This window comes from Amphiprion ocellaris, chromosome 6 (assembly GCF_022539595.1).
Source record: "Amphiprion ocellaris isolate individual 3 ecotype Okinawa chromosome 6, ASM2253959v1, whole genome shotgun sequence".
Taxonomy (NCBI): domain Eukaryota; kingdom Metazoa; phylum Chordata; class Actinopteri; family Pomacentridae; genus Amphiprion; species Amphiprion ocellaris.
The window spans coordinates 11,670,180-11,696,341 of record NC_072771.1 but is presented as its reverse complement, the minus strand read 5'-3'; the positions used below and the strand labels follow the sequence as shown (position 1 = coordinate 11,696,341).

The 26,162-nt window shown below is 41.6% G+C and overlaps 2 protein-coding genes across 9 annotated transcripts in view; one reads left to right on the top strand and one right to left on the bottom strand.

Annotated features, from left to right (window-relative positions):
• The window catches only part of slc4a5a (solute carrier family 4 member 5a), a 64,427-nt gene extending 61,395 nt beyond the window's left edge, over nucleotides 1–3,032 (top strand). For all 6 annotated transcript variants that reach the window (XM_055011427.1, XM_055011423.1, XM_055011426.1 and 3 more), the window contains one exon: nucleotides 2,003–3,032. In XM_055011427.1, coding sequence (XP_054867402.1) covers nucleotides 2,003–2,168 — 166 coding nt within the window. In that variant the 3' untranslated portion in view covers nucleotides 2,169–3,032. The remainder of the gene's footprint in view (nucleotides 1–2,002) is intronic.
• On the bottom strand, nucleotides 2,814–21,953 carry ogfod2 (2-oxoglutarate and iron-dependent oxygenase domain containing 2). 3 transcript variants are annotated; one of them, XM_055011430.1, is made up of 7 exons: nucleotides 21,747–21,953; nucleotides 21,594–21,650; nucleotides 16,811–16,921; nucleotides 16,622–16,721; nucleotides 5,177–5,301; nucleotides 4,485–4,742; nucleotides 2,814–3,832 (listed from the first exon to the last, which is right to left on the bottom strand). In XM_055011430.1, exons 1-7 carry the CDS (start codon nucleotides 21,879–21,881, stop codon nucleotides 3,569–3,571), a joined length of 1,050 nt encoding a protein of 349 aa, XP_054867405.1. In that variant the 5' UTR covers nucleotides 21,882–21,953; the 3' UTR covers nucleotides 2,814–3,568. The 3 variants fall into 3 exon arrangements, with proteins under 3 accessions (XP_054867405.1, XP_054867407.1, XP_054867406.1); XM_055011432.1 differs by having other exon boundaries at nucleotides 4,554–4,742; XM_055011431.1 differs by lacking the exon at nucleotides 21,594–21,650.
• Between the last annotated feature and the right edge of the window lie 4,209 nt (nucleotides 21,954–26,162).

Genomic DNA, 26,162 nt, shown 5'->3' with positions numbered 1-26,162 from the left:
AACATAAAAATAAAATTGTAAACTTATATTAAAAAAATACATTGAGTACGTTTTAATGTCTAAAAGCAATAAAGTGGAAAACAAGGGGGTGAATACTGTTTTTTTTTTTTTGGCACTGTGTGTTTTTGTAATTTGGTTGAACTGAACCTTTAAAAATACAAACAAAACAGTACATTATTCTTAAATGTTTTATCAAAATGACCACAGCAAACACTAATTTGGACATCTGTCAAATACTAAGGCCAACTGAGATGCAAAAAAATAATTCATGGAATCTTTTTTGTCACGATGTTGTGCTATATTAACCTTCACTGCCATGAACAAAAAAATATTAGCACTAATGAGCTGTGTATTTCCAGATAAATATACTGTTTTAGAATCCCCTCAAACAAGATTATCCCCATAGTTATTTCTATAATATTCCTTCCTGTGTTCTTTTTTTAAAATTTTCTTAATACGTGTAAATTATACAAATAATCATTTTTATATGGGAACATGTGCATCCACGGTTGCAGACTGATTATTTACGTGCAACATCATCCTCATAGTCCAGATTTCCATTGTTATTTGGGCTCAGTCTCCTCTCCATGCACTTTAAGGCAATGCAGATCATTGTAATGTGATTAACAGTGCACTCCTGCTGCTACTCTTCCTGTGTAATGTGCTAAGTGTCAATATGACATCATGTGCACTGTGCTGCCCTTTGTACACACAACTCCGATTCTTCATTGATGTGTGTGTGTGTGTGAAGGGTGATGAATAGATTAAGATTCTTTGTGTAGATTAACGTGATATTTAGATAGACTAATAAATGAATGTGTGGTCTTTTTAGTGTGGTATATATCTAGTGCATATAGAGGAGCTATTGCAGGTCACTTCAGATTCAACTGTACAATCATCCATATGTAGCAAAAATGGTTTTGGTTGTTTCTTTTTACTCCGTGTGTTGAATATGGTTAGCACATCATCCACACCTGCATGTGAAATGTAGTCTGACCCCAGCTCTCTGAATCACCCTCACCTGGAGCCACAGCAGTTTCAGGGCAAATATATTGCCGCGAAAGTGCAGCCTTTGCTTGTTTTGAATTTACACCTAGACATGAAAACTTTTTTTAGCTTAATAATTGTAATACTGCATTTTTTGTCCTTTGTGGGAGATTTTGATTTTGAAAATTTCCCATCATGTCTGCATTGCTTTGAAAGAGGCATGGTTTGGAATTAAAACTGATTAATATGAACTTGTTTTGATAGATGCTGTCAGCTGTGAATTTAGATAAAGAAAAAAATAGTATGTGCTTGTCCTTTATTGTCAATTTGTGGCATTCTTTTTCAAAAAGATACAGCTTTCAACAAAGCTCTGCATTCAGTCGCTTGTTGAACAAATTATTTTACAACAGGCACATTCAAAATTCTAAATCTTGGAAGAAGTAAATTTGCAAACTATTAAAAATTAATATTTCAAAAAGCACGGACTGTTGTTTAATAAAATGCAGTCAATATAAAGTCATGATATATTGTATAAACGTTCTTACTATTACTGGTTCCATTACATTTTAGTGATTATATGTGTATTTATTACATTATATTTAGAGGTTTTTGGTTTAGTCAACCCCAGACTCTTTCTTTCTATGTTTGGGGGAAAAAAGTTCATTTGAGATTGATATAGAGTAACAACGCTTAAATATTTTTTAGAAAAGGAAATTAGGTTTGATCTTTATCTCTCCACTGGATTCCCTTGTATATTGTGTAAACCCTCTCATAGCCTCAAAGTATCTCCGTCACCATTCCCAGTCTGAACCATGAGACATTGCGACTGCAGACAAAATCTACAGCATCATGTCGCTCTTTAGTTCCTCCTCTGTCACTCATCAGTGACATGAGCTGCTGGAGTTTTTTGCTGGAGTCCTGATGCTCCATGGCTGAGAGCCTCCGCCCTCCCTGGTAGCCCATTGTTGTCTTTGTCTGTGGGTGTATATGGTAACTGGAGCTTGCCCTTCCTTAGCATCACCCTCCACTTGAAGATCTCCTGCCCATCATCTCCGGCCATCCCTATGGGCCGAGGAATAGCCTGTTCCGTGCCCCAGGTCAAGATCGAGATGGAGTCGGACTATGATTCTGACATCGACCACCACCATCCCCGGGACATGAGCAGCGAGACCACATTGTGAAGCTGAGACACAAAATCTTGCTGACAGAACAATACACAACACAGTGTGGGCGGACTACTGAGTGCAGCCAGTGCTGACCCACAGACACTACGAGGTGGTACAGACTGACAGCTATGAGCAAACTGAACAGACACCTGAACAGACTGGGATGGGGCTAATGCAATCACTGCATTTGGAAAAGCATTTGCTTTTTAACACGGGAATAAATAGTATATTGAAAACTAAATTTATTTTCTTGTATGATGTAAAGAGAAAATATTTATCTGTATATGGCAATATATTTGTTGTGAAAAGTGTATCTTTATTATTACTAGCTATATATTTGTATTGTACTATCACTGTAATTACACTAAATAGAAGTATCATGCCCAAACTTGTACATTCATTTCACATATGCCTGTGTGTACAATTTGATTTTGAGGCAGGAAACATGAAAACAAGCACTATTTACCACAAGCTTTTAAAGTTTGCCGTACAAAGCCATGCCTTTTGTTATACGTTAGACCTTGTATGTGTGTGTTGATGCTTGTATTTGTATTTTGGTGTGTGTTTGAATATGGTATAGTGTGCATCAGCCCAGCTCTCCTTTCCTCTGTTTCTTCAAGTACAACACTCCATATTGGCACAAAAGCAGGAACAAAAAGAAACAACCAAAAGGCCCTGATGTTTTAATGTCTCTGAAAAACATCCATGTATTTTGTAGGATGTAGCTGACAGACTCATATTGTGTTTCTACCTCCAAAGACTCTGTATGAAAACATGATTAACCACAGCACTACATATAAGACAATAACGAGAACTGCACACAGAAAGGATATTCATGAACTGGCAGAATTTGTTTCATTAAACTTCCATTATTACAAACTATGAGTGAATTTTTTTCTGTACATGTATGGCAACTTAGAAATCGATAGTTTGGCAAATTCATTTCATGCTAAATAAGCGATCACATTCATTCTTCCTGATCCAAAGCACTGATAAATCACATTTTGCAAAAATAGTCAACACAGTAGTCAATAGCAAAACACTACAGTACTGGTTGAATATCGGCAGTGTCAGTTTCTAGATTCATGGGCAAAGACAGATGCCAACAACCACTGACAGATAAACTGCTGTGGGAAAAGATGATGTACTGCAGTTTTTATAGAGATGCATTGATCTGACACGTTGGATGAATACTATGGATTCTGACCTTATTGTGTGGAGTTATTGTGTTAAAATGGGACATTTATTTGAATGTCTAAAACCTAGAACTGTAAATCCTTTATAATCATTTATTGTACAAATAAATATTAAACATTCCAATTTGGAATAGTCAAAATGTGCCATTCGATGAAATTCAGTCTAATTCCTACAATCACCCAGTCCAGTCGTTAAGGAGAACATAACAGCTAGATTCATCACGTCAACACACATGAAGTGTTTATATCTTTGGACTGTTTGGTGAAGCCGTCAGCGAAGCCCTCTCCTTCCTCCAGCGACGGCTTCCTGTTGCACATGGGGCACAGCTTGTTGCGTTCTTGAGAGGCTCTCATCCAAATTATGAGGTTCCAGCGCACCCCGGAGGAGATGGGCAGGGCCCCGTGCATGTGTTGGCCCCGGTGGAGGAGGCCCTCAGTCACCCGGTGTTCAACCTCTGAGCACTCTGTCTCACTTACTGGTACCTGCAGGAGGCAACAAAACCCCTGTGTTTAAATATGAATCACTACTTTTGTACATCACTGACATCCAAGTACTCTCAATATTCCAAACAGTATTAGTGAATTGTAAACAATTACATGGAAAAGAATAGTATTTGTAGGAATGGTCATTTTACCGTCAATAATAAACATTTATTAGAAATTATCTTTTACAAAAAATATTTATCCCTCCAACAAGTGAAATTGTACATAGTTCATTTTATATTGTACACTAGATTTTTTATTATCACTTATTTGCTTCTATACACCCATCAGCCACAACATGAAAACACTAACAAATGAAGCGAGTAACACTGATTATGTTTTTATAATGGCACTAGTCAAGAGGTAAGATATATTAGGCAGAAAATAAACATTTAGCAAGGAAAAGTGGGCACCGTGAGGATCTGAGTGACTTTAATGAGGGTCAAACTGCTGCTAATGTCTTGATGCCTGATATCACAGCACAACTTCACACAACTTTAGAGGTTTATAGAGTCCAGGCATGATGTGGGACCTACACAATGTTTGCAACTGGTTTCAATGTTGTGGCCGATTGGTGTAGACCTAAACTGCTATTTTGTTACCTGTACAACAGTAATAACAGGAGTAAGAGCTTTTTTCAGTATTGTATCACCTGTCTCATATCACCAAAATAGAGGTTCCCCTCAGTGAAGTCCTTTCCCAGTGAAACATTTAGAGTGACCTCTGCATTGTCGTAGTGGTAGCTCAAGTCCAGGTCTTCATTCATGTCATATTTAACAACGAAGGCCTTGTGGCTGTCCAGACAGCGCCCCCCACAGTCCGGGTACAGCAGGGAGGTGAGCGGCTGCAGGTACTGCTCACGGAGAGGTGTGATGAAACCCTCGTCAAAGCCCAGCTCATTGAGGAGAATCTGGGGAGAGGGAAAATGAGAAAAATATCATGAATAAAGCAACTTGTAGATAATATATCCACAACCTTTCTACCACTACATTTTTAAGTCAGAAGGTTTTGTGACTTTTATATAGTCCTTATTTAAGATTTTGGTAAGAGGGCTATTTCACAGCTAACAGCCACATATTGCAATTCATTGTTAAAGTGGTCCACTATAAATGTTACTGTGAAATGACCCTTGACATCCCCTTACTTTCCTGGAAAATTCATCTTTCTGTGCACGTGGCTGCCTGCACCGCACTTTTCATACTTCAAGGAGTTCCGACAATTTATATGAGCAATGTTACCACAGTGGGCCAAGGCTCCACAGCATCATAAAAATTAAATATGATAAATATGAATGACTAAGCAGCCATTAAACGGTGTTTCAGCCAGTAGAATTGGATTCATTACCCCATAGTGGTTCATGGTATTGGGTCTTCCTTTAGGGGCTGAAGACTGCTCAAAGTGCTCCATCTCCTCCACCAGCTCCTCACAGAAGCTTTTCTCAAACACAGGGAAGTGATACACCCTTGGGGCTTCAACGGAAAGAGGAGAATAAATGAAAGATGCTCAATGTATAACTGTTATGCCAGGGTATAATCAACATGAACACCTTGAGACTATGGTGGAAATGACTGGAAATTTTCATTTTAGATCCAGTGTGATTTACACTGAGGATACCATCATCTCTGATGTCCATGATGACAAAGTCCAAAAAGCTGCTTAAATGTGACACAAAAAGACTCTTTACAACTCGAGAACTTGCCTGTCATGTTTTTAAGTGTTCTTCAGAATCAAAATGATCCAGTGCCACTACATCTGTAGCTGCAATCAAACAGGAGCTGTTAATATCTATTTTAGCATTCTGTTCAATGACAATCTGTTCCCAAACAATGTAGGAGAGCTACAGAGGTCTCTCAATACATTTAAAATATAAAAACGATTACTTTAAAAGGCGTGCATTTTTAAAATAAATATCCCAAATGTAACATATTCATACTGTCAACATATTGTAAATGTGTGAACTCCTCATGTCTATTATGCAAAAGTTAAAAAATCGATGCCTAAAAATAGCAAAAATCCTTTAAATTTGGCTCCAATCCCCTTTGAAACAGTTTTCTTGTGCAGCAATACACTGCTCCCAGTGCTTCTGCCACATTTGGAGGGTTCCTTGAAGCTCTGGTTTGTAAGCATTTCAAGCACCATGGGTCTCCTTCACTACTCTGCTCTCAGCAGCTACTCTCCAGCTTGAATTTTATTTTGGAGAACAAAGAGGAAGTTGCAAGGAGCTACATCTGGCAAGTTGGGAGAGTGGAGGGTGAAAATGTCTTGGCATGTCCAAAAACTCACGTGTTTTCAACTCACCATCTGCAGATGCACGCTGGCCTGTACCAGAGTTCAGGTCATTTGTGGCAAATATTCTCCCTCAGGACATGACAGTTTAACTCAGTGTTGACAGTCCAGCTCTGCCAGATGACTTGACAGTGCACAACCACATTAATGTTGAACAAAACGATGAGCTTGCTCTTGTTTATGCTGCTGGCCTGGTGTGCCCTCGTCTGTGAGCCTGCAGTCTCCAAAGACTGCAGGCTCTTTCACTGAAAACAGTTGTTTGTTTTCTTGGTTGTAGCCATGGACCCAACTCTTGTCACAAATGATGATCATCGACATGAAAGCCAGGTCAATTTGACATCGAACGTGATGTTTGCTCTCTGTGCAAGACTGAGGTGCACATGTGCAAGTGAGGGGTTGCACAGTGGCTCAGTGGTTAGCAGGGGCTGATATAGAGAAAGATTAATAGGGTGGCATACCCGTGTATGTATATATATGTGAAAATGTATACATAGGTGTGTGTCTGTGTCTATATATTGTGACGTCCCCTGTGTATATATTTAATAGAGGATGTAATGATATCTGTTCTCTCCGAGGTGCCGGGATTGGCTATGCGAAATCATTTAGATGTGGAGCACCTGGGCCACTGCTCCACTTCCGCTATATATGCTGGCTTCCAGTGACCTGTTGTCACTCTCTGTTCCCTGCTCCCGTCGCCTGATCCACCCGCACAATTTATTTCGTTTTCTTTGTTAGTGCACCCTTCAACACCTCGCACCACATCATTTTCACACACCCACATACACACTACTGACATTACAGACAAGACACACTCCATACCTGTAGTTATACTTTGTTTGTCTTACTTTGATTTGTAAGAAATTATTTGGTTATTTTGGAAAACGGACCCCTTCCGTCCTTTTGTCGTGGCCATTGAGCCGGATTATGAAACTATATATATATATATATATATATATATATATATTAGTGGTGGGACGCGATTACAAAAATTAATCTAATTAATTACAGGCTTTGTAATTAATTAATCACAATTTGCAGTTTTGTCAAATAGCAATGTTTGACACAGTGAGTGAAGTTTTTCAATTCAAATAAAATTGTGGTTGACAGTTGAATTAATGAATAAACATGTACATGTTTATAATTTAAAATTTATTTTAAAAAAAGGAAAATGGGACATATAGAAAAAAGTGATTTTGATGACTTAAAGCCTGAATTTAGTTGTTTTTTCCACTATGGCACATAAAATCAGCATAAGTAGTTCAAGGAGCTTCAGAAAGTTGAAAATCCACAGATTCGTTCTGTTTTCATCTTTTCTGGGTCTGATAAATGGTGTCATTTTGATGGTTCTTTTTTTTAGGAATATAAATTTTTATTTGTGTAATTTTTTATAAACAAAAAGTTTATAATGAAGTTATTAAAAGAGATATTTTTTGTTGTTTAGGTTATTCCTCCTCCAAGGAGGCAGAGCCTCGACGGAGTAAAAGCTTAGACCACAAAAATGTTTCATCTCTATTTATCTGCATTTTTCATCTGTCTCCTATATTCACAGATTACTGCAAATCTAAGTGCAATTATAGCGATTTTATTCAACATTTTAAGACTTTCTGTAAACTCAAGCACTGTCTAGAAAAGTGGTCTATTTTGGGATGGCTACACCATTAGCAGTTAGCATGTGTTAACAGCAACATGTTTTACATTGAGGTGATACCGTCGGCTTGAAGTGACGCAGTGATCAGAAAACTCTTTGTTGTACAATTTGTACACAACCAGGCTTTTATCCAAGCTGCCGTCGGGAAGATTTTTAAAAGAAAACTTTCTGCCTAACAAGCTCAATCTCATCTTCCTTCACTGTTCGCCAGTGCCTGACTTCACTCGGTGCTTCCTGTGCTTCTTCTTTATGGCTACAAACAGACTTTAGGTTCATTACCGCCACCTACTGGGCTGGAGTGTTCACCAGAGTTACAGGTGTGCCAGAAATGAGGGAAGTGAGGAGGGTGCAACTAATTGCGTTATTATTTTTAACGCGTTATTTTCACTGAAATTAATTAATCGAAATTAACGCGTTAAGTCCCAGCCCTAATATATATATATATATATATATATATGTGTGTGTGTGTGTGTGTGTGTGTGTGTGTGTTAGTGCTGTCAAACGATTAAAATTTTAAAATCAAATTAATCACAGGGTTGCTGTGGATTAATTTTGATTAATCGGAATTTTAAATATCATTCATTTTTTATCTATATTAATCGCGTTGCATTTTGCATGAGTAAACAGCTTCAAGAAAGAATATATATGCACTTAACATGTTTATTAAACATCTGTGCTTCGGTGAAAAAAAACTCTTTCCTGCAGAGTGTGCCTATTACTGTGAGTTGGTGGACTGTTCCATCTTTGGGGCTTTTTTGTATTCAAAAAGAGGGCCAACATGCTGTTTAGCGCAGGGGGATTCAACTAAAATTCAAAGAGGTCCAGTCAGAAAATGTATTAAAGCAAAGGTCCAGAAAATCTTAAATTAGTGTGATATATGTTGATGTAACCTAGTAGTTTTATTAGTGTCTGCTTGTAATCAATAACTGACTGTCAAATGAAATAGATTCAGTACGGTTCAGAACCATTTTGACAACATTTATTAATAAATAACTTTTAATATAACTGTACATCTGAAAACAAAGTGAATAATAATGACTGAACAACCTGAACCAACTTATATACATCTTTAACAATACCTAAATCTCAAAAAATGTAAACAGTTGAACACTTTTACATATTTTTCGGTCTTATATCACTTCCCTTATACCCCTGCTGCTTAATGGGAGAACTGAGCTGCCAGTATTCTGAATCGTGGTCTGAATGGTGTCAGGTGGCAGGATGCTCTCCATGGTGCCTCTATAGAAGGTGGACATGATGGGGGCCGGGGCACTGGCTCCTCTCAGCTTACGCAGGAAGTAGATACGTGGTTGTGCTTTCCTGACCAGTGATGTTGTGTTTCTGGTCCAGGAGAGATTTTCTGAGACGTACACACCCAGGAACTTGGTGCTGCTCACCCTCTCCACAGCCGCACCGTTGATGTTGAGAGGAGCATGCTGGGTGTGTCCTCTCCTGAAGTCAACAATGATCTCCTTTGTCTTCTCCACATTCAGAGAGAGGTTGTTGGTGCTGCACCACCTGGCCAGGTTGCTCACCTCACTCCTGTATTGTGTCTCATCGCTGTTACTGATGAGACCCACCACAGTTGTGTCATCTGCAAACTTTATAAAAAGATTGGAGCTGTGAGCTGGAGTGCAGTCATGGGTCAGCAGGGTGAAGAGTAGGGAGCTCAGCACACATCCTTGGGGGCCCCCCGTGTTCAGGATGATGGTGCTCGATGTCTTGCTGCCGACCTGTACTGCCTGTGGTCTCCCTGTCAGGAAGTCCAGTAGCCAGTTACCCAGTGAGGTGTTGAGTCCAAGCTGGTCTAGTTTGTGGATGAGCTGCTGGGGGATGATGGGGTTGAATGCTGAACTAAAGTCTATGGACACAACTCTAACATAAGAGTCCTTGTTTTCCAGGTGTGTGAGGGCTGAGTGGAGTGCAGTGGAGATTGCATCATCGGTTGAGCGGTTGGTCCGATATGCAAACTGGTAAGGATCCAGGGTGGGTGGGAGGAGGGATTTGATGTGGTGCATGACTAAGCCGTTCAAAGCACTTCATCAGGATGGGAGTGAGTGCAAATGGGCGGTAGTCATTGAAGGAGGAGGAGGATGACTTCTTCGGTACCGGGACGATGGTGGCTGTTTTGAGGCACGTGGGGACAACAGCCTGCCTCAGAGAGATGTTAAAAATGTCTGTGAAGACATCCGTTAGTTCCCCAGCACAGTCTCTCAATACACGACCAGGAATGTTGTCAGGACCCGGAGCTTTACGTGCGTTGATCCTGCTGAGGGCTGTCCGCACACTCTCCGGGGACAGTGACAGCACCTGGTCACTGGGAGGACTGTGGTCTTCTGTGCAGGGGTGCTGTTGTTTGCTTCAAAACGGCCGAAGAAGTCATTCATCTCATTCAGCAAACAAATGGTGCAGTCAGGGGTCTGCTGTGGGGGCTTGTAGTCCGTTATGGACTGTATCCCCCGCCACAGGCTCTGAGTGTCTTTGCTGTCACTAAAGTGATGAGCTACTCTCCTGGAGTACTGCCTCTTGGCCTCTCTGATGCCGCGAGACAGGTTGGCCCTAGCTATCCTCAGGCCCGCCTTGTCTCCAGCTCTGAAGGCATTGTTTTGTACCTTCAGGAGCCTGTAAACCTCCCCTGTCAGCCATGGCTTCTGATTAGCCCGAACAGTGACGGTCTTGGTGGCTGTCACATCATCAATGCACTTGGTGATGTAGGCAGTGACAGTCTCTGTGTACTCCTGGAGGTCTGTAGTGTTATTGTACGTGGCAGCTTGTTTAAATACATCCCAGACTGTGGTGTTGAAACAGTCCTGAAGTGTCTCTGAAGACCCTTCTGGCCACACACGTACCCGTTTCCGAACTGGTTTGATGGTTTTAACCAGTGGTCTGTATGCTGGAATTAGCATAACAGTAATGTGCTCTGAGGCACCAAGGTGTAGGGCAGGGGAAAGGCCTTGTAGGCTCTTGTCTGGGTAGTATAAACAAGATCCAGTATATTGTCTCCCCGGGTAGGAAAGTCTATGTGCTGGTGCATGTTGGGAAACACGGCCTTTGGATCCGCATGGTTAAAGTCCCCAGCCAGGATCAGAAAAGCATCCGGATGGGCCGTCTGCTGCTCACTGATGTGGTGGTACAGTTCATTCAGTGCTTCCCCCCTGCTGTTGCCGTTGGGAGTAGGGGGGACGTACACAGCAACAAGCAGTATGGCTGTGAGTTCCCTGGGTTGGTAAAATGGACGGCACTTCATGATCATAAACTCCACAAGGCTCGAGCAGTGACTGTAGACTACAACAGCGTCACAGCACCAGGCGTTGTTAATGTAAACACAGAGCCCGCCACCGCGGGTCTTACCTCCCTCGACGAGAGCTCTGTCTGCTCTGTAGCATGTTAGCCCGTCGAGCTGAATGGCACAGTCTGGGACGCTGTTGTTAAGCCATGTTTCAGTAAACACAAACACACAGCACTCTCTCACTGTTCTCGTGGTCGAGCAAAGCAGTTGGATGTAGTCCAGCTTGTTGTCCAAAGAGCGTACGTTGGCCAGCACGATGCTGGGGATCGCCGGCTTGTTGGGGTTAGCCGCTAGCCTAGCCCGGATACCTCCGTGCTTGCCCCACTTCTGCTTCCTCTCACGCCGCTTGTAGCGCCTCCACTGTGGGCGAGTTGCAGTAGTGCGGGTCGGTGATGGAGTAGGTCTCCGGAGCAGACCGTGGCGCCGTAGCTCTTCTGGGCCTTCCGGTTCCGGCTGAGTGAACGCTGGCACGTTTGGCTGCTGCTACTCACCGGCAATTTTTAAGTGTTTTTAGCGGTTCTCCGGCCCATTCCAATCTACTCGACTGGGAATCTTAAACCTCCTCTACCGCCTGATGTTCCTCATTACTGCTGTCATAGCCCTACAGTGCTGTGATTGCTGGCTAACTATTGCCTACCTGCTCGGTTCACCTCCCAGCTCCACGTCATTGGCATTCTCTACCGTTTCGCTATGTGGACTGGCGGAGCTTTTGTGTGGTCCCTACTGGTCTGGACTGTCCTGGTTCTCCTCCATCTACCGGTTGAGGGACTACTCCAATATTCGCCAGCGGAGCTTCTCAGGCTCCGCTTCCAGCGGTCCAGATCTCCTCCGGCAGCCCTGCATCTCCACCCGGACATCGGCGTCCAGCAACGCCCGAGGTGCGTCCAACAACGCCCGAGGTACATCCACCGTGGTTCTCGGCGGGGTTTCCATTTCTCCGGCTCCAAAGGGATTTCCTCCTTCTGGTCCTCCACTCGCCGACCACCCAGAAACACCGGCCGGTCTGTCAACCACAGTGTGTTAGCCCGCCTGGCTAGGTCGGCTAATGCTCCTCTCTCCAGCGACAACACCGGCGTCAACTTCGGTCTGCTGAACATCCGCTCCCTCACGGGCAAAGGACATCTCGTCCAGGATCTCCTTACCGACCGTAAGCTTGACTTTCTTTGTTTAAATGAGACTTGGCAAGTACCTGGTGACTTCTGTCAGCTTAACAACTCCACTCCCCCTGGGTTTGTTTACATTTGCAAACCTCGCGGCTCTGGTCGCGGAGGGGGTCTCGCGATACTGTATCGCGAGAAGTGGAAGGTCGTTCCAGTTTCTCTGCCTCCTTTCTCTTCAATAGAATGCCTCGCCTGTCAAATCTCCGGCCCCACTCCCACAATCATCGCCACAGTCTATCGTCCCCCCAAGCCTCACACTGACTTTTTAAATGAATTCTCTGGCCTTCTCACCCACCTTTCCGCTCTCTCCCCAAATGTAATCCTGCTGGGAGATTTCAACATTCACATGGACAATACTGCTCTCCCCCTCACCAAAGACTTCTCCTCATCATCACCACTCGACAGTTTCGCCTTTCAGCAGTTCTCTGACTTCCCCACACACATAAAAGGACACACCCTGGACTTAATTTGCTGTTCCGGTCTCACCCCTTCCAACTGTACTGCTGATAAACTCCTCATTACGGACCACTTCCTCCTCACATTCGATGTCACCCTCCATCTCTCCATCTCTAAGACCCCCCGTACCATCTCATTCCGCAACATCAAGGACATTAACATCGACTCCCTCTCCTCCTCCATCGCCACCTTGACATTAGACTCTTCCTCCACCCCTGACGACCTGGTCAACCTTTACAATAACGGCCTCACGAACATTCTCAACTCACTCGCTCCTGTCAAAACGCGCTCTGTCTATTTCACTCGGTCTGCTCCCTGGTTCACTCCCGATCTCCGTGCCATCAAATCAAAAAATCGCCAGCTTGAAAGACTTTACAGGAAATCTGGTCTCACCATCCACAAAGACATGTATACTGCTCAGTTATCGCATTACAAGGACTCCATCTCTCAAGCTAAAGCACAATACTATTCTGGACTCATCTGTTCAAATGCGGGCAACACAAGGACTCTCTTTTCCATTTTCAATAGCCTCACCCAACCCCCTGACTCCCTACCCCCCCATTTCTACTCCCACGACACCTGTAATTCTCTCCTGCAGTTCTTCAATGAAAAGGTTATAAAAATCCACCAACATCTTGGCTCCACAACCTCACCCCTCCCCTCCTCTGAACTTTCTCCCCCCGTCATCTATTTTCCACTTTTGAACTCCCGGGTCCCTCAATAATTTCTGAGTTTATTACCAAGTCCAAGCCTTCCACATGCCACCTGGACCCCCTTCCCACAGCCTTGGTCAAATCCTGCCTCCCCTCTCTGCTCCCTCTCATTTTAGCCATCATCCATTCCTCTCTGTCTTCTGGTTTTGTTCCCACTCCCTTCAAATCTGCAGTGGTCAGCCCCATCCTTAAGAAGCCTGGTTCAGATCCCAATAATTTTAATAACCTCCGTCCCATTTCCCACCTTCCCTTCATCTCCAAAATCCTAGAAAAAATTGTTGCCTCTCAGCTCCACACTCATCTCACACGAAACTCCCTCTATGAACAATTCCAGTCCGGTTTCCGTCCCCGCCACAGCACTGAAACAGCCCTGATTAAGATCACAGATGACCTCCTTATGGCAGCTGACTCCGGTTTACTCTCCATACTCATCCTCCTTGATCTGAGTGCGGCCTTCGACACTGTTTCTCATCCCATCCTCCTCAGTAGACTTTCCTCCATCGGCATCACTCACACCCCCCTTCACTGGTTTCACTCCTACCTCACTGGCCGCACTCAGTTCATTCAGCTCAAGTCCTTCACTTCACAGCCCTCCCCCGTCACTTCTGGTGTGCCCCAGGGCTCCATCCTGGGGCCTCTCCTCTTTATCATATACCTCCTCCCCCTCGGCAATATCTTCCGTAAATATGGTATCCATTTTCACTGCTTCGCGGATGACACCCAGCTCTATCTCTCCAGTAAACCCAACTCCACCCTCCCACCCTCCTCCCTCACCCACTGCCTTTCTGACATCAAAGTTTGGCTCACTGCAAACTTCCTCAAATTAAACAGCGATAAGACAGAACTTCTTCTTGTAGGTACTAAATCCACCCTATCCAAAGCTGACAGTTTCTTTCTCACCATTGACAGCTCCACAGTGTCCCCCTCCCCTCAGGTAAAGAGTCTGGGTGCCATCCTCGACAGCTCCCTTTCTTTTCACTCCCACATTAATAACATTACTCGGTCTGCTTATTTCCATTTACGTAACATTAATCGTCTCCGCACCTCCCTCACCCCTCATACCACAGCCATTCTAGTTCATAGCCTCGTCACCTCCCGTATTGATTATTGTAACTCACTCCTCTATGGTGTCCCCCACAAATCCCTCCATAAACTCCAACTGGTTCAGAATTCTGCAGCCCGCATCATCACCCGTACTCCCTCCTTTCACCACATCACCCCCGTCCTCCAGCAGCTTCACTGGCTCCCGGTCCAATTCCGCATCATTTTCAAAATCCTGTTGTATACATTTAAATCCATCCACAACCTCGCTCCCCCCTATCTGTCTGATCTCCTCCACATTGCCACTCCGTCTCGTTCCCTCAGGTCCTCCTCCTCCCTTCACCTCTCTTTACCTTCTGCCCGCCTCAGCACCATGGGGAGCAGAGCTTTCAGCCGCTCTGCTCCCCAACTCTGGAATTCTCTCCCACCAGACATCCGTAACATTGTTTCTTTACCCCAGTTCAAGTCAAGACTCAAAACTCATCTGTTTAAATCCGCATATTCGTTGTAATTTCATTGTTTCTTTTAACTGTTGTTACCTTTGTCTGCTGTTTTGTTTTATTTATTTATTGTGTTTTATCCTCTGTAAAGTGACCTTGGGTGTTTTGAAAGGCGCTGCTAAATAAAATGTATTATTATTATTATTATTATTATTATTATTATTATTATTCGGTGTCGGCAGAGTTTAACCCTGTAAGTGCTGCTCTGTTAGCTTCAAGTAGAAACTCACGGCAGTATGTTCGCTTTGCTGTTGAAGGACGCGACGGAGACATACAAGAGCACTGAGGCTCACAAAAACACACGAAAACACTGTTTTTGTCGGGAGAGAGAGAAGCCGCTGCGTCTGCATGCGCCGCGATCTTGAAGTCATTGAAGAATGTGATTTCTTTTGATTTACAGTCTCTTTTCAGAACCACAGGTAACTACCAAAAAAAATATTTTGTGGCTGTTCTCCAACATTAGCTAGCTACATAAATGAAAATTAGCAAAGCCCACTTAGACACTATTAGCATTTAATACATTGTGTACGGTTATATTACTGTGTGGTCCAACCCAGTCTAACTGGTGTCTTCCTTTCACATTTTGAAGGCCACGCCGAAGTCCAACTGTCGTCCACGAGTGAGGTCGAAGGGCAGCCCCCTCAGGGGGGTCTTGTCACCTCATATCTGTAGCAGCATAGACTGCAGAGTAGAACACTTACATCTTCATGGTGCATTCAAAAGCACTCAGACATCGGAGTTTTGCTTGTTATTCGTCCGTTCTGGACTGTCGCTCTTTCCAGACGGCCACAAACTTTTATATACATATTTTTGAATGAGATCGTTCAGAACTGGGGTGGCAGCTGGGGTGGCAAGACATCTTCTAGGAGTGGCAGTTGCCACCCTATGCCACCTCAGTAGATCCACCCCTGGTGGTTAGTGCCGTTGCCTTTCAGTTAGAAGATCCCTGGGATCTTTCTGTATAGAGTTTGCATGTTCTACCTGTGCATGTGTGGGTTTTCTCCAGGTTCTCCAGCTTCCTCCCACAGTCCAAAAACATGCTGACGTTAATTGGTGTTTCTAAATTGTCTGAGCGTGTGAATGTGAGAGTTCTTGTTTGTCTCTCTGTGTAACCCCGTGACCTGTCCAGGGAGCCCCCTGCCTTCACCCTAAGTCAACTGGGATAGACTCCAGCGCCCCTGCGACCCTAATGAGGATTAAGCAGTGTGTAGATAGTGGATGGATGTGCAAGTGGTCAGAACGGAACTTCCAGAGAATGTAGCTGGAACACTGGGAGCTGTGTATTGCTGCACAAGATCAGTAGGAGGGGCATAGTGGCCAAACTGACAGTTCAGGTATGGGTTTTAGCTTTTTACAGGTACAAACTTTTTGATTATACTTTGTGTATAAGCCCTAAGGTCAGAATGCATACATATATGACATAATTTAGCATTTTAATTCATATTAACACAGCAGTTTGTGTTTACAGGTACAAATTTAGTAGGGCAGCTTAACTTTTTGTATCAAGAGTTTTATACACTGACACTGTATCTGAAATCTGTCTGCTTCTATTTGATGTTTTTGCCATCTGCTATGAGTCAGATTTTGTAGTACCAACAATGAAAAAATCGTCATTGGTTGTACTTCAAAGTCAGTATTCAGCCTTTGTATTTGAATCTTTGTTCCTGGCAAGAATTGAAATCATATTCCAGCTCACCTGCCTCTTCCTCCAACAAGTCTGAGAGACCATCTTCAGTGGCACCACTGCTTCGACAGTACTCAACAATCTGCTTGAGCTTGGTAGAGAGGTAGGACTCCTGAGGAGAGGTGGAATACAGATGTGTCTCAGTAAGGTGTCAATGACACATCATTAATAGGTATTAGCAGTGACTGATGCACTACCTACCTGCAGATAGTACACATGAGGATGGAGAGGCTGGTACATGTCTTTTATAGCAGCAGCCCTCTCAGCAGATGTCACACTGAGTCGCCTTCGCCTGTCCACTTCCTGCAAAATCTAAACAGAGCAGTCACAGTTCAGTTACAGTCTGACAGTTACATTACAGATTATGCAACTAATTCTTTTTTTTTTTTTTTACATAGATTCCTTAAAGATTTGATCTAAACGGATTAAAACAGAGAAGAAATGTCCAACGTGTTCACACTTTAGCCTGACAGATTCTGGATTTTTGAGGTTAAATGATGTTGACTTGAAGGTTTTAACAGTGTATCAGCCAACAGAAATATTTAGCATACACTTTTGACATGAGCAACACATTTTACGATATAAAAACTAACCTTTCAGTGCTCTCTTGTAGACAGTAATTATAGAATAGATAGAGTGTTTTAAAAATACCTACAATTCGGAATGTCACAGGAAATGATACTTTGGCGCCAAGCCAATGCCAAAGTGACAGTAGTACTTGTTTTTCTATAGTACTGTAGAAAAGTACTGCTTTTCTACAGCACTATACTTTTCTAGAGTATTAGAAAAGCAGTACTACTGTTTTCAAATTAGAGATTGTAGGTTGAAGTATATTTGGCTGATTGAATCTTCCAAAAAATGAATAAATCTGGTATTGAGGATCATGGACTTTAGTGTTGGTACCAAATTTCAAGTACTGTGAAATCTCTGTCATTACTTACCTTGTCTTACCTTGCAATGCAGTACACTAATACTGATATACAGTGACTGCAGTAAGTTTATATCAATATATCAGCATAACCAATTTATTGGCCTACTGTAACTCTACTGTCATCTCTGTCTCTGACCTTTGACCTGAATCAAAACCCAATATACTCGGTGTACAATCACAGAAGGTTGACAAACCAAGAACAAATACTTTCGAAAAACTGAAATTCTGAATTTGGGCCATTTTATTTTAAAAAATATGATCATTACAACAGTTACTTAAATAGTTTCAGCCTGATTATTATTAATTTTTCATCAAATTGTTCAAGCTCCAGAGGAGGGTGTGATCCAGGGGTATAAGTGGATGAAACTAGTATCCAGAGAGATACACACATACTTGTGCTCTGTCATGAGAGAGGACATTACATTAGCGATGTACAATATTATGACTTGTATTGGCTGCTAAAGGTTGTTAAACAAAATATAGATATAAAATACAGTCATGTATCATAGCGCACTAATAAAGAAAAGACTAAATCTAAGCTAATAGCAGCTAATCAACCTAGTCAAATAACTAATTGATTATTTATGATTTCATAAACACCGAAAATTATGTCCATATGTGATGACAATCTAACTACTACTTTACCATTAGTAAAATATCCAGACAGCTGTGCTGGAGCTCAGGACTCAACAGGAGGACGATCGTTACGTAATAAATGATTTACGTGCATTTATAAATTGCTGCTCCTGGTTTGACCGCTCACCTGTCTGAGTTGAAGAAAAGTAAACAGTGTGATATGTTGTTAGATTCTGACTGATCTTGTCTTCATATTAGAGATAATTTATGATTCTAAGTAAATAATTAAGTCCCTGTTGTCGTTGAGAGTGAGCACTCTCACTTTGCTGCTGCCGCAGTTTGATGCTGCAAATATTCAATAAACTCAAAGGAAAGATTCGTAAAACCAACTGGAAGCAACAAACTAAACTGCAGCTAATGTTAAGATTTTGTCAAAACCTGGATTATTTTTTTTGCATTTGTTATTGGTGAGTCTCATTAATCTGACCTGTTTAGTCTCTTCCTTCACTGCAGTAAAGTTTTATTTTCATGGACATTTTGGTTCATAATGGATGTAAAATTGTAAAGCCAAGTGAATGACAAAAGCATGATTACTTGGTCTGTCGGTCTCTATGATCCCTTTGTACCAATATTGTTGCTGCAATGTGAAAAAAAAATTAAATGAGTGCATGTCTGTAATGGGTTTATGTCTGCAACTGTCAGGGCACCATCAAGATTAAAAATAGACATAATAATATAGTAATTCCAGTACAGGAGAGACCTGATGGTTTCTACAGTTTGGTGGAAAATAATATGTAAATAAATTGTCAATCAACCAAAACGAGTTGTATTGAAAAATATCAGCATGTCAGTTATTGGTAAAAATCCCTTACCATGCGTCCTTACATTCCATTGGCTTGCAGCAATTTCCAAGACCCACACATTACCCATAACCATAACCTTAACTTATACACAACCTGACCCTTAAACTTCAAGCCAAGTCCTCACCTAAAATTTGCATGTTGTAGCTAAGTTATGGGGATTTGTTTTTGGGCCCTAACAAGAAGTAGAGGCCAAAAATGTGACAGAGTAAACACACTCCTACAAGTACCTTGGTGGGTGTTCACCTGAACAATAAACTGGACTGTTCAGACCACACTACAGCACTTCACAGGAATAGTCAAAGCAGACTATCTACTAACAAGACTGCAGTCTTTTGGGGTGCAGGGGGCACTGCTGAAGACTTTTTATGACTCTGTGGTGGCATCAGCCATCTTTTAGGGAGTGGTCTCCTGCTGAAAAAAGGAAATGTGATCGACTGATCAAGAGGCCAGCTCTGTCCTGAGGCGCCCCCTGGTCTCAGTGCAGGTATTGGGAGAAAGGAGGATGTTAGCCAAGCTAACATTCATGTTGGACAGTGTCCCCACGTATGACACTCTGAGGGCACTGGACAGCTCCTTTAGTAACAGACTGCGTCACCCCATGTTTGTGAAGGAGCGTTACCACAGGTCCTTCCTTCCTGCTGGTATCAGACTCCATAATCAGCACAGCTCCCAACAGACCACACACATTCACTTAATGACAGTTAGCAAACTGTGATGTGCAAATACACCCATTTGTGTATTGTTGTGAACAATATTTCAGTAATAGTTTTAATGCTATAAATATTGGATGTTGCATGTGAAATTAACTATGTGATAAATTAATATAACTGACTGCATAACAGAAGCTGAATAACTGAGCATTTAAGCGCTAGTAATGCACAACAGCTACAAATTAATAGACAGAACATTACAAAGGCTAAAGCTTCTACTTCCCTGCAAGGCTCCACAACAACCTTGACAGGAAAAACATGCTTTCAATTCTCCAATGCATATTAAATATTCTTAACCCTCATCAGTACATGTGGCAAAATCTACTTGATCCATACACTTGGGGTCCAGCTGGACCTCAGTTCCAGCTGAAGAAAAACAGCCCCCAATACATGATGCTGCCACCACCATGCTTCACTGTAGGTGTGATGTTCTTTTGGTGATGAGCAGTGTTGTTTTTATGCCAAATATACTTTTTGGAATTATGGCCAAAAAGTTCAACTTTGGTTTCATCGGACCATAAAACATTTGCCCACATGCGTTTGGGAGATTTCAAATGTGTTTTTGCCAAATGAAGCTGGGCTTGGATGTTTTTCTTCGTAAGATAAGGCTTCCGTCTTGCCACCCTACCCCATAGCCCAGACATATGAAGAAGACAGGAGATTGTTGTCACATGTACTACAGCCAGTACTTGCCAGAAATTCCTGCAGCTCCTTCAATGTTGCTGTCGGCCTCTTGGCAGCCTCCCTGACCAGTTTTCTTCTCGTCTTATCAATTTTGGACGGATGTCCTGTTCTTGGTAATGTCACTGTTGTGCCATATTTTCGCCACTTAATGGTGACTGTCTTCACTGTGTTCCATGGTATATTTAATTCCTTGGAAATTCTTTTGTACCCTTCACCTGACAGATATCTTTGAACAATGAGATCCCTCTGATGCTTTGGAAGCTCTCTGCGGATCATGGCTTGTGCTGGAAGATGTGGCTACAAAAATGTCAGGAAAAGCCTACTAGAACAGCTGAACTTTATTTGGGGTTAATCAGAGTCACTTTAAATGGTGACAGGTGTGTGTTGACTCCAGTTTAACATGAGTTTGAATGTAATTGGTTAAATCTGAACACAGTCACATCCCCAGTTATAAGAGGGTGTGCACACTTATGCAACCTCATTATCTCAGTTGTTTATTTTTACTTCACCTCCCTGTAAAGTTTTAGTTTGGTTTTCAGTTGCGTTGTACAGGTTATAGGTCACATTAAAGGTGGAAAAAGTTGTGAAATTATTTATCTTGGTGTCATTTTTTTATGTCACAAAAACCTGGCATTTGAACAGGGGTGTGTAGACTTATTATATCCACTGTATACACCACAAACCTGGCTGGAATCAAATAAGCTTTGGTTTATGTGATGGCAACTATGTGGGTGACAACTACCTAAAGGGACTAAAAAATCCAACTTGCAATTAAAAAAATATGACACCTTATATAAGCCTGGGGTCCCCAGGTGTACTGATGAGGGTTAAAGGATAACTGAGACTCAGGATTCCTCATTATAGCAAATAAAGAACGCACTGACAGTATTATATTCTTAAATTTGTGTTGTTAGTATCCTTGTGTTCTTCTGTTTTTCTTATTTGTATTGTATATATAGTGTATATAGCTCACACCTTTAATTTATAGTTGTGTTTTCTGGATTTTTCTTACTGTCACTTTGCTGCTGTGACATTTCAAATTTCCCCTTGTGGCACTTACAAAGGATACTCTATTCTACATTTGTGCTGTCCCCCTTAACTTGAACAACACACACACACACACACACACACACACACACACACACACACACACACACACACACACACACACACACACACACACACACACACACACACACACAGTTCACATACTCTCTCACCTTGTTGAGAACATCCTCAAACTGCTCCTCTGTGTCGCAGCCGAGCTTCTTCAGCAGCTGCATCAACAATTCACACACAGTACACAGCCGTTAGCCGGCTAGCCGCCATGACAGCGGATAGTTAGAGAGGAAACACTAGTACTACTGACTCACTATGTGGTAGTCCAGTCTGAGCTGCTGCTCCGACACGAAACGGACATGGAGCCGGTAGTCCTCCAGGAAAATATTATCAGTGGTGAAGCACTTACACACATAAAACTGACACCTTCTGTCCGCCTCGTTTGCCATTACTGACAGTTTAGAAGGAGATACCTGAGTAAAACACAGAAACTGTCAGCTGGGGTCAGTCAGATACGAACACCGCCGGGTCACCGTCCTTCAAATTAAGAGCGTCAGGAAGACCCACAAAAATAAAACACACCAGACCTTGCAAGTAATTAGCTAGATAGCTAGCTAGATAGCCAGCTAGCTAGCTAGCTAGCTAGCTAGCTAGATAGATAGATAGACAGATGCTTTATTAATCCCGAGGGAAATTCAAGAATCTTCAGAAACAGTCTAAAATGTTTTGTTTATGCAAATATAGCATACCACATTGAACCGAACTGAACTGAATTGCTACTACAACGCACCCACTCAATTAAAGAGAAAAGTGATGAGAGTCTGGCCAGGATTACTATACAATGCTTTCCTTAAGTTTTTCCATTTTGTTTGTTAGGATTCATTTTTTTTTTAAAGGCACTGCTAGTTTAACAGTGAAACTGATATCAGACATGGGTACTACAGTATTGATATCAATAACTATTTATTGTGCAATTAATGCATGAGTTGTGCTTGGCCTTTTAAAGGAGAGATGTGGATTCAAGGAATAACCCTAGCTGCACACACACACACACACATACACACACACACACACACACACACACACACACACAAGAACATGGAGTGATTCTACGCATGCACATTCCAAAGAGATAGAGTTTTTTGCTATGCCTCACAGTATATTCCTATTTCTTTATAAGGTAACAACAAGAAGTTGCACTGAAACTTTTTATATAAGGTGAGAAACCATAATAATCCTTCCTATGGGTTACCACCAGTGGCTGCATCACATCACAGCTAAGAAAGGAGAAAAAATGACAGGTAGGATTTTTTATGCAGGACTTTTACTTGTAATGGAGTATTTTTACATAACTGCATTGGTACCATTACTAAAGTAAAATATCTGAATAGTTCTTTACATCAGTGGGGTGCAAGCAAGTGCACAATATCTATTTGCAATGATAAACAGAGAATGTCAGTTATATTCCTGATGTAATGACTGTACTGAGCAGTTGTAGTAACACATTGTGACCACTAGATGGTGGAAACACTGATTACACTCAGGAAGCGCTTAAAGGCGCTGTGAGATTGTGGATTGCGCTGCTAAAACTTTCATCAGCTTATGTTTATGATATGTTAATGAATCAAATTTATGGTGTAGATTGTGTTTTATTTGTTTCATTTCAGCCACTTTTCCCTGTCACGCTTTAGGAAATATCACAGAAAACAATAAATCTGGCCTCATGTTCCTGACATAGAAGTGTTTATTTGTAGTAGAATCTAAGCTGAGAGAACAGCCTCCTCAAACTTGCTGTCATCACACTTCATTGCAACCAACTGCAACAGCCATGTTTCTCTTTTTTTCTTTTATGCTTCTTTTCTCTTCCTCTGTCTTTCCTGCCATCTGTCTTCTGAAGAAACCAAAGAATCCCTTGTTTTTCTTGCTTTTGACAGGGAGCTCTTGGCTGTCCACCTTCGGTGTTTCCTGTTCCTCCTCAATTTCTTTTATCTCCTCCTCAAAGACTTTGTCCGCTTCCTGCAGTTTGTCTTCTTCCTGCACTTTTTCCTCTTCCAGCAGTTTTTCCCCTTCCTGCAGGTTTTCACACAACCACTTTATTTTGCAGTTCAGTATTGTCCTCCTGCAGGTCTTTTGGGTCTTGCACTGCCTCCACTTTCTCTTGGTTCTGTAGTCTCACCATCTGTTGTTCTTTCTTTCTGAGCTGCTCCTTCAGCCGATTCAGCTCTTGATCCTTGGCCTTGCTGGACTTGGTGAATCTTTGCCTCTCAGCCTTCGGCAGGTCTTTCGGGTCTTTAACCAAAACCTCCCTGTTTGCCACAAGAGCATCCCTAATGCTGACCAGGGTGTTGCTCAGTTTTAGCTTCTCGCTGATCTTCTGGTTATCACCCACAAGTATGTTGATGTACTCTTCCAGGTGTTGATTCTGCTCCATCAGCTGCTGGTTTTCAGCCTGGGATGCCTCCAAGGCTTTTCGCAGCTCAGTCAGTTCCTGGGCTTGGTTTTGGCGACCACCACATTGAGAAATGGTGGCACATCCTTGTTGCCGTTTTTGATTGAATCTTTGAGCCATGATGCACACAGAAAGACACTCTGAAGATCGTTGGTAATGTCACATCTGTAGAAGACTATAGTTAGTGTAGAGGTTTGTTGTCCTTCGTTGTCGTATTTGACTGGGACTCTGTGGTGTAGTTTGTGTGTCTCGTGGAGATACTGGTTACTAACTGGATGCCTGAGTTGGCTGAATCTGCCCTATTTATGCTATTGGCTGATGAGTTTCACTGATTTCAGAATGTGACGTCACCATTGTACCTGGTTGTGAAATCATGAGGATTTTAGAATGTCACATGGCCCTTTTGCCAAGTAACACAGCTGTTTTTAAAAATATATATATACTTCTGCTTCCATGTCTTTCACACAGCACACTTGTTAGCTTTTCCAGCTATCAAGTGTATCAAAAAGTCTGTTATGAAAAGTGGCGAGTATACTGCTCTGCAAAACTCAAAATCAGAAAAATAAATGGAAAATACTATGAAGCATTTTCTAAAATCACTTAGGGCTGTTGTGAGTGTGGTTCTTATATCTTCAAAACCTCCTCTAACCATATGGGCAAAAAATATTCTTTCTACCGAATGAAAAAAAACTATTTGAAACTGTTTCAGGAATCAATACAAAAAGAAAACAGGAAAGAGTCAAAAAGGTTAAAACTCAGATTTTTCAAACACTATTGTTACTTTAACATTAACACAAACCGATAGATAGAATTAAAACATGAATACATTCGAATACATGAGCTACACCGTCTTGAAACTCGTAACAACTGGTAACAAGTCAACTGCACTAGGAAGCAGTTCTGGGGGAACATTTTTGCAAAAAAATGTCTCTGTATGTCTTATACTACACAAACTGATTTTACTATAATGAAAGAAACATTTGTCATCATCATGATTGTTTCCTATTAAGGCAAATAAAGCACCACATAAAAACATTGTTAAGTGAAATACGTGAAATCTGACACAATTTGGCACAAAGACCACTTTTATTCTTGACATCCTTCTGCGATATCTGAACTAGAAAGCATCTTGGGTTGTCAGAATGGAAGTAGATGAGGATATAAAATAATGGTTTCATGCTGAAATATACTGCTGAAATGTCAAACGCAGAACATCCCATCACATCTAATCTAATACATTCACAAATTGTGTTTGCATGTAGGCTATAGGTGGAAAAACGCTTGAATGTGTGTTTACTGCTGCTGTATTTCATTCTTATTAATGTTCCACATTTGTAAGAATTATATTATTAACCCTTTAGAACTCAGCATAGCACAGGTGCTACGATTTGCATATTGACTTTTGATTGGCGATAAATCTGAAACCAGATAAAATAGATCAATCCTTCTTTTTGCATATAAAATCAGGGGAGTTAGACTAACATTTCACACATTCACCAGGTCTCAGAGCGCTTTTTCATTGTGATGTGTTTTTGAAAATAAACAACAAAAACAAAAGCATAATAAAAATCTTTCAGATTCTCAAATTTTGCACTGTTATTTATTTTTATTTATTTTTGTTTTGTTTTTGTTTTTTTGTTTTTACAGGTTACAAAATTGACCGTATCTCAACAAGCAAGTTATGTTCAGACTCCAAACAAATTTCCTGTGGTTCCGAAGGATATTGTGCAACGTTTTTACATTTACAAATTTGAGGGATACAGCTATGCAATTTCTATATTTTGAAATATATGTGAAAAAAACAAGAATGATTTTCATTTTTTAATGGTTTATTGCACTTTTAGGCAATCTATTGTAGTAGTTAAGACACAAGTCAATACATATTATTGAAACTTGGGATATAAGGGTTATATTGATGGAAAGCAAATAAAAAATACTCCAAAAAATGACACTACAGCATGTAAAAATATATCCTGGCAGACTTGCACAATGGTAGGTCTTGAAGAGTTAATAGTGTATTGCCATTGTAAAGTTTTTGGTTGTAGAAATTACCATATTTAGGAGCCCTGGTATATACAATGTTTGCCTACAGCCACAGAATAGTGTACTGTTCCTTCTGGGAAGGACGGTCATCATCAAACTCTCAGTCTGGACATTGACAACCTCATGTCGAAATATCCACTTTATTTCCTGTATTTTTTGAAGGAGGATTGCAGTAGCACCTGTTGTCCAGAAGGAGCCGCTAATGCGGAAAAAGCCCAGGACACCAACCGCCTACAGG